The 8,576-nt window shown below is 42.3% G+C and overlaps 1 protein-coding gene across 1 annotated transcript in view; it reads left to right on the top strand.

Annotated features, from left to right (window-relative positions):
* Nucleotides 1-64: 64 nt before the first annotated feature.
* KIAA1328 (KIAA1328 ortholog) overlaps nucleotides 65-8,576 on the top strand; it is a 173,137-nt gene continuing 164,625 nt past the window's right edge. Inside the window, exons 1-3 of the mRNA XM_036403577.2 lie at nucleotides 65-116; nucleotides 4,623-4,658; nucleotides 6,323-6,465. Of these exons, the coding sequence (XP_036259470.1) occupies nucleotides 65-116; nucleotides 4,623-4,658; nucleotides 6,323-6,465 (231 nt within the window). The remainder of the gene's footprint in view (nucleotides 117-4,622; nucleotides 4,659-6,322; nucleotides 6,466-8,576) is intronic.

The raw sequence follows: 8,576 nt of genomic DNA, 5'->3' as shown, positions 1-8,576 counted from the left end.
AGCCAATGGGCGGCGAGAGCCGGGGGTGCGGCGGGGGTATGCGGGGAGTGGCGGCTGTTTCAAGATGGCGGCGGCGGCCGCCGGTGTGGGTGGAGGTACTTGCCGGGGCCGGAGCTGTATCCTTGCCTGGGGGTCGGTGTGAGGTGACAGCGGCGGGAGGGGCCACCGGGGGCATGCGGGACGGCCTGTCGAGGGGTTTGGCGTGGAACCGATGCGGCGCTGTGGGTCGGGTGGGGTTCTGTGGCCGTGGTAGAGGCTATGTGAGGGCTCCGCTGGCGAGTGTGGAGGGGGCTTAGGCTGGGGAGAGGGAGTGGGTATGTGCCGGTTTGTAGGGCTTACGCGGGATTGCATAGCAAAAGTGACTTGGGAGAGAAGGGAGGGTCGTAAGTCCTCTTCAGTGTGACCCAGCTGTGAAATCTCGGGTCAAGTAAATACATAGGGAATGGGGAAATTGCGTTCAGTTTATGGGGACTTGTCAGGGAACCAATGGAGAGAGTGAGATTGAACAGCCCGGAGAAAAGGAGGCTCAGGAGAGATCCTATCGCACTCTACTACTGCCTGACAGGAATTGGTTGTGGCTGGGTGACAGTCGGGGTCTTCTCACAGGTGACAAGTGACAGGACAAGAGGACACAGTCTTAAGGTGCTCCAGGAGAGGTTTAGGTTGGACATTAGAAAGCATTTGTTCACACAAAGGGTGATTGGGCATTGGCATGGACTGCCCAGGGAGGTGGAGGAGTCATCGTCCCTGGAGGTGTTTGAGGAAGGACTGGACCTGGCACTCAGTGGTTGACACACAGCTCGATGATCTCAGAAGTCTTTTCCAATCTCATTGATTCTGTGATTCTTTGAAACTGAGGCTAGAAGCTGAGCAGGGAAGAGATGTGTCTTTTGTGACTGGCACCTAAACTTGACTACAACCACAACATTTTGGGTGAGCCTGTGTGGGACTTGGAGGGCTCTGTCACTAAGGGATGAGTGTGAGATTGGTGTGGTTTCATCTGCAGAGGACCTGCAGGCTCCTGTTGTGGGAGACTACGTGGGGCTGGACACGTAGATGGTGTGGGTGGTGGCTGTGGTGTTGGGAGCTCAGCCTGCACAAGCCTGGTTGGGGAGAGATGTGCTTGTGTGGCTCAGGGAACCAAGAGCTGCCATTGGTGTTTGGGCTTGTGTGGCTGTGTTGGAGGCTCAGCAACTTGAAGTCATTGGGCTAGAATTGATAGTCTGGCCTGGGAAATTTAGAAGCTGACAATTTAGTTCCAGTTATGGGGTGTTTGAAGCACTGCTGTTTGTCAGACTGAGAGTGGGATGTCAGCATCAACTGGAAGAGATTGGAAAGAAGAGTATGTGTCTGTGCTCTTTGATTTATGTTTGCATGCTCCCTGGGATAATGTGAAAGGGCCAACCATCGCATGGCCTGTTGTGGGAGCATGTTGTTATGATTTTCCATCTGTGTAAAGTAAAAAAGGTTGTTGACAACTTTTTCTGTGCTGTGAATGGGATGAAGGTGCGTGGCACATGTCGGATTTATTGCCACTGTCACTACTCTGCTCAGTTGTGGAAGTGTTGATGCAATTGACAGTCTATTTTTATCAGTCAACAGGTTGTTTCCTATAACTAAATATGGTTTAAAGTGCCCAGCAGTGGCCTCATGCATCATGATATTCCAAGGAATGAAGTTTTTTCTGACAACCATTTCCATTCTACATGTTTTGGTGAATAGGCAGTGTTTCCTCTGACCTTGGAAAAGTGTAAATTCTTAGAAAAGCAAATGGCACAATTTAAAAATAATGGTAGTGTATGCTTTCAAAAAAAGAGGAGAAATTTGGTAGATTGGTGTAATACATTCGGAAAACTGAAGTTCTCTCCATCCTTGTTGAATCGACTCAGCACAGGAAGGCAGATTGTGTAGGTGAGCTGTACCAGGTGTTGAACTTCTCCAGTGCCTCTCTCTGCTGTTCACTGAACTTTAGCTGTGGTGGTACAAAGCTTTTAATACTACACTTGCCTTACTGGCAGTCTGGGAGGCACGTGGCAGTGGGTTAATGTTAGAAGGTTGATGCTGGTGCTATCCCCAGTCTGTTACTCTGAGACAAGGACATTGCTTATGAATCAGCCTCTGGGTCATTGTGATTTTCAGTCCAGCTGATTAAGGTAGCCTGCTCTAACTTTGAGTGGTTCTAATACACTGGGCTGCAAAGCTTCACCAGGAGGGTCGTCCTGGTAGCTGGGGGGGATAATAGCAACAACTTTGACTAGTCTTTGCATCCTGCTACTAGGAATTTATCCACAACAGCTGGCAGTACCAGAGGCACACTCTAAAAGCAGGATGTTGTTTAGGCAGATTGTTTTATTTCCTATAGCCATGTGTTGACACACAGATTAACCGTATGTCAGTTGAGTAGGAACTGTCTGTGCTGAAGTTTGTTGTTTCCTGATGCAATGTGAGCTGAACATACACTTCTCAGCAGCCTGCAGCTTGCTGTTGTGGCTGTGCTGACACAGCTGTTTGGGCTGGGCTGTGATCCAGACTTGGACTTTTGATCCATCTTGGTGCTTTTTGAAAAGAAGGTACGCACTGTGCCTTCCTCATGGAGTTTGTTCAGCTTCCTCTCCCTGTGCTATGGCCCCACAGTGTGTTCTGGCAGCTGGAGGTGGCAGGCTGCAGCTCACACGTGAGAAGAAATGCTCTCAGTGTTTGTAGAGAGAGCTGGCTTTGACTGCAGTACTCACTGAATGTGTTTTTAAACTGGTGTGAGGCTGATGAGTGATAATTGTTTATGAGTGATAAAGTGCATCAACAAGATCATAAGTGAGCCTGTGATCAGGCCCTTCCAGTGTGACAAGTGCCAGATGTGTGATGGACAGTGGGTGTTGATTGAAGTTGCTGTCCATAGAGGGAAACTCCTAGACTTTTCCTAATTTCCTCCACTCTGTGGTAATTTACTAAATTAAGTTCTTGAGATGGTGCTCTCAGAATCAAATTTTAGTTAAGGCAAGAGTTTGTATAGGGTCACTGAAATATTTTCACAATTTTACTTTATTATATGAATGCAGCTGCAAAACCTTAAATACATTTATCTGTTAACAGTAGAGAAATTAGATAATTGAGTAATTAGTAGAAATTTGAGTAGTAGTAGAAATTTGACAATTGAGATAATTGGCCAACCATAGAAGGATGAGGAAAGTAAAGGGGTAAAAAAAAAAAGTTAGTGGAGGAGAATTTTGTGCCCTGGGCTTTTGTTTTCCACTTCAGTATTGCCCTGGTTTCAGCTGGAGTAGGGTTAATTCTTTTCCTTGTATTTGGTATGCTGTGTTTTGCATTTAGCATGAGGATAATTCTGATAACACGCTGGTGTTTTGGATGTTGCTCAGCAGTGCTTACCCAAAACCATGGACTTGGGTGACCCGTGCTCTGCCAGCGAGCAGATGCAGAAAGAGCTGGGAGGGATCATGGCCAGGAGCTGGCCAAAGGGAGATTCCGTAACAGAACATCATGTCCAGTACATAAACTGGGGAGTGCTGGCTGGGAGCTGCCAGTTCCTGCTGGGGAAAGGTTGGGCATTGTTCAGTGAGCAGCTATACTGTGCATCACTTGTTTCTTTCAGGTTTTAATTCTCTCTCCCTCTTCCCTTATGTTGCAGTTATTATTATTGTCCTATTTTATTTTGTTTCAGTTATTAAGCTTTTCTTATCTCTACCCATGAGGTTTACTGTTTCTCTCTGGTTTTCCTCCCCACTTGAGGCAGGGAGGTGGACAGGGAGTGACTGTGTGGTACCGAGTTGCTGGCTGGGATTAAGTCACAAGTATGTTGGTTATTCATGTGGGAATAACAATCTTTACGTTCAGCTGAATGAAACTGCTCCTTGAAGGAAGGCAGTATGATTTACACCCTTCTCTTAGTTATATTGAGTCCTATTTTTAGGCTTTCAGGAGGCAGGGATTCAAGTTCAGCGACTGCTAACAGTAAGAGTGACTGCTAATAGCACAAATAATATGGTGCCATGTTCTTTCTGATTTTAAAGTGTTTTCTGTGGTCAAGTAATTTAATAGTTAAACCTCTGGGATATTTGAAAGTTCTTGAAACTTAAAGAAAATGAGTCCTCAAGCTCTTATGATTACTCATCATGTGATGATCAGATGAGAGTGACCAGTTTGAAACCTTTTGCATTTGTCCTCATTTATGTTTCTTAGAATGTATTGCCCAAATAGATTTCATTGCAGTATCAATATACACTGTTTCAGAATTTGCTTTCCCTCCACATCAAGATGTTCCATATAAACTGTTTAAATTTAAATAAATATTATTAGTTCATTATCTTAGTAATTGCTCTTGTAACTGGGGCTGGTCCCTGGGATCTTTTGCAAAGGTGACCTCTGAGATAATCTTTAGAGGCTGAAAGTTAATGCACAGTGAAGAAGGAGTAAGGTCTTTTGTTTTAGCAATCTTTGTGGTGATTTTTTCTTAACCAAGTTTTCCTTGCTTTTCTTGCTCCCAGAATGTTGACTGTTTTCTTATCAACAGCTATGCAAAATTAAGAGACCAAATACTACTTTTTACAGTCCTGTTTAAAGAGCTAAGCTTTCACTCTTTTTATATCCTTTAACAAAGCCACATGCAGCTTCTGATGAAGAAGATCCACTGGTACCTGTTTCAGGTATGACCTTCTAATAGACATAAACAAAGGTTTTTTTTTTTTTCCTGTGGATGATAAAATTTGCAGTGTCTATTCAGGTGTGTGGTTTGTGTACATAAGTGTGTGTAAGGTAGAGAGTCATCATAAGTTGTAATGGGACATACATGATTATAGCAGAGGATTTATGCTCTGCTGCTTAGATAAGCATCCTGTATAAGATGAATAGTTCCAGGGGAGTTGTTTCTGTTGCAGGTACAGTGTGGCTTTACCCAATTTATCAGGCAAGCTGAATTTTTAATGTGGTCTCCAAGGAATGTTGAAGCATTAGAGGTGTTAGGTCTTTTGTAAATTTTGAAAATATCAATTGAAATGAAGATTCATTGTGTACAGATAAAGCAATTATTTTTTTTTATTAGCTCTTTTGACCTTGATTTACTGAGTGCATAGTTGTGTACATCGCTGGGGAAAAGATGAATGCTCTTAGTTCCCCTTCAGAATTCTCTTAATTGTTTTCAAACACAGCTCTTAAAGTGACACAAGGTCCTGGAAACGTATCTGGGGATAGTTAACTCTAGACTGAAACTGTGTGTGTGTCATCCAGTAGTTACAAGTTTTGAGGAATTGTACTCTTCAGGTTTATGGTACCATTCAAAACTACTGGCCAAACATCTCTGTTGAACTACAAAACACATGCGGAGATTTGTAAGCCAGGTGATGTTGGATTGTTTTTCTCTGGGCCCTGCAAAGAAAGCAGTGATCCTAAACGATGGAAATTGATTCACTGTGGGAAGTTTTCTACCACTTCTGTGGGAGAGAATTTCAGGACCATTGTTTTTGTTTATGTAGGGGCATGGAGATATTAGAATTTATAATTTAGTTCTTTCACTTGAATTCTGGTACACTTCTGAAATTAATTACCTAAATAATTGTAATTGATCTGCTTGTATGAAGTTAATATTTTTTGTTCAAAACTTTTTTGCATTTCTGAATAGTCAAAAATTAAACCTTGAGGCAGTACCAAGCAGCTATGGGCTTTAATCTGGTCCTGGCAGTTTTAGTGTTAGTGTCAGTGTTGGCACTTTGTAATTGCAACATCAGGATTTTCAGTGCTTTCATGTTCTTACCATTTGTAGTGGTGATCTAATTCTAATTATGGCAGGAAGTGTTTGACAGATGAGCTGTGGAGTGTGCACTGCAGTGTTGCCTTACTCATTTGCCTGGTCCTGAAAGGAACAAACAGTCTGAGCATCAGTAGGTTGGCTGTGTAACAGAAAAAGTGGTATTATATTATATGAGTGGTGCTTTTAACAGCTTTACTGCTGGTTGGTTCTTTACTGTCTTTGGGTATCAAAGCAGAAGCTCAATTTTATGCTTTGCATCTTACTCAAACACAGTTTATTTGCACTGAATTTTAGTCTGAAGACATAATGTGCGTTTCAGAATTTACAAAATGTTTATTGTGGCTGGATGTGCTTCAGTGCCATGCACCTCTTTTTCTGCTGATGTGTTCATCTTACTGAAATTTTGTATGGAGTGAGAGGCCGGGGGGAACTGCAGACCTATTCCTGAGGTGCTTGTTCTTTTCAAAAAAAGAGCTGCTAAGGCAAGGTTGCCTTTGTGGAAGGCAAGAATAAGGCCCCTTTTCACTTTATAATCTACATGTTCTGCTTGTCTTTCACTTACAGGAGTGTCTACAAAAGGAAATTTAAGAACAAGGTGTTTGCCAAAATATCAAACAGGTCAAACTGAACTGCAGGTGCCTGTAGCTGTTGCTTCTGTTTCCATGGATCCTGATAGAGGTACAGGAGGAGGTCTGACAGGGCAGCAGGTGAGTAAAAGCAAATTTTTCTTTCTCTTAAGAGTGCACATTGTAGAAAAAAAGCTGAAAATTATCAGATTGAAAATGTTTAAACAGTTTTAGAGTATTATTTTTACAGTTTCTTACACTTTTTACCCGCTTTATGTGGTGGCTTTCTAGCAGAAATTATCACCTGAAGAGGACAAAGGCTGAATGTGCTACTTTATGTAAGTGGTGTGTAAGTGGGGCCATGTAAAACAGATTGTTTATATTTCAATGTGTGTATTTGCACAGAGGCAGTGCATGTAACCCTGGGTAGTGCCTAGCCTATACTTTACTAGCTAAACATGCAAGAAGTTTTGTTTATTTTATTAATTTTCATTGCTCTAGTCATCTCATTTAGAAATTACATGAGCAAAAACTCATTTTAGGGACCTTTTTGCTATGCCTGCTCATGTTAGAAGGGTAAAATCACTTTTTGTTTTTGATAGTAAAAGTTTAAAATGCATTTGAGCAGTAGAAGTAGCTTTGTCAGTTGATGTCAACTGCTTTGAATTTTGTGGTCTCCTCCTGTGAGACTAGGTGATGTGTTTCTACAGTTCCTTGCATTAGAAATTCCAAAGCAGCGGGGTTTCCTTTGGAAGGTTATTCTGTGTTGTGACAGATGCTGTTTAGAAATCTGTTGAGAGATGCCATTTTTCTAACGTGGTTTGTGTAGTACATTGACTGTGTAAGTCATTTGAGTGCTGTTGAGTCTCTTGCCTAGCAGTCATCTTGGGCCAGCCTGTAAATCACTGGGGTTGGCTTCTTCGTGCTTGCAGGCAGGATCTAAAACCTTTGACTGGTTCTGCATCACTGTTTTATTATCATGCAGTTAGATCTTGTTCTTCATCTAAGATGTCCTTCTCTGCCTTTTGTGTGCTGAGTAACTGCTGTGTGTCAGACATGTAGGTTCAAAACTCTGATGTGAAGACAGATCACACAATTCTTGTTGCTTTGACAGTGTCATTGCCCTTTGAATCCTTCAGCATGACACATGACTCGTTGCTAAACTAGTATTAATTTTTAGGGCTTTTCCTGGACATGTATATTTCCCTTTCTCTGTTTATCGGTACTTGCTTTTAGAGGCTGGTATGTACCTCTACTTTGCAAATCGTGCTGTTAAGTGGCATGCAGATAAATTCCACAAATAGCCCCCATTATGCAGAGTCTTTATGTAGAAGCATCTCTTCATAAGTATCTACAAGCCTGCTGCCTCACAGATGCCTTCATATACCACATTAAAATCTGTTTTGTTGAATGGTGCATTGATTGCGTTACTTGCTGTTTACAGAGTTTTTACTTTTTTTTGTGAAAGCCATTGTATAAATGGGTTTTGGTGTACTCTTATTTTAAATATAATGCCTGATACGTGAAATCTTAATTGGTGACTCGTGCTTTTATAGATGAGCTCACAGCTACGTTTCATTTTTGTCTTTTTAACCCTTCTGTTTTTCGCTTGCCTTGCCAAATTCTTATGGAAACTTTGTACTCTGAAGATAAGCTCTGAATACTTGAAACAAACAGAACACATGTTTTTACTCATTATTGAAGAAGAACTTCTTTTGCATGGAATTCTCATCAAAAACACAACTCACTTTCTGCAAAGCGTTGTGTGTATGTCCAGGGAGAGCTGATGGCTTTACTATGGCTTAGCATCATAGAAGGGCTTGGGTTGGATGGGACCCTAAAGATCATCCAGTCCAACCCTCCTGAAATGAGCAGGGACACCTTCCACAAGTGCAGGCTGCTCAGGGTCTCATCCAGCCTGGCCTGGACATAATTCTGAGTAAAATGCTCTAGGCTGGAGTAGGTGAGCTACTGTGGTCCTTTCTGTGATCCTGCATGATTTTGTCATGCACTTATCGCCTTCCAAGGTGTGGAGAATATCTTCCCTGTACCGAGTTCCAAAACTGTTTTCTATCCTGAGCTGTGTAGAAAGGACAGAAATCTGGGAAATGGAGAGAGTCTTGGCCTCTGCCTCCTTTGTTGTCTTCTTTAGATGGTCAAGCTGTTGCTGTGCATTATTCCACAGCTTCATTTTGATGTGTGTTATGGTACAAGTCTTCCTCTGATAATTTCCTGTGTGCCATCTTTGCATA

This window comes from Molothrus ater, chromosome Z (assembly GCF_012460135.2).
Source record: "Molothrus ater isolate BHLD 08-10-18 breed brown headed cowbird chromosome Z, BPBGC_Mater_1.1, whole genome shotgun sequence".
Classification (NCBI taxonomy): domain Eukaryota; kingdom Metazoa; phylum Chordata; class Aves; order Passeriformes; family Icteridae; genus Molothrus; species Molothrus ater.
This window is presented reverse-complemented; position numbering and strand designations above follow the sequence as displayed.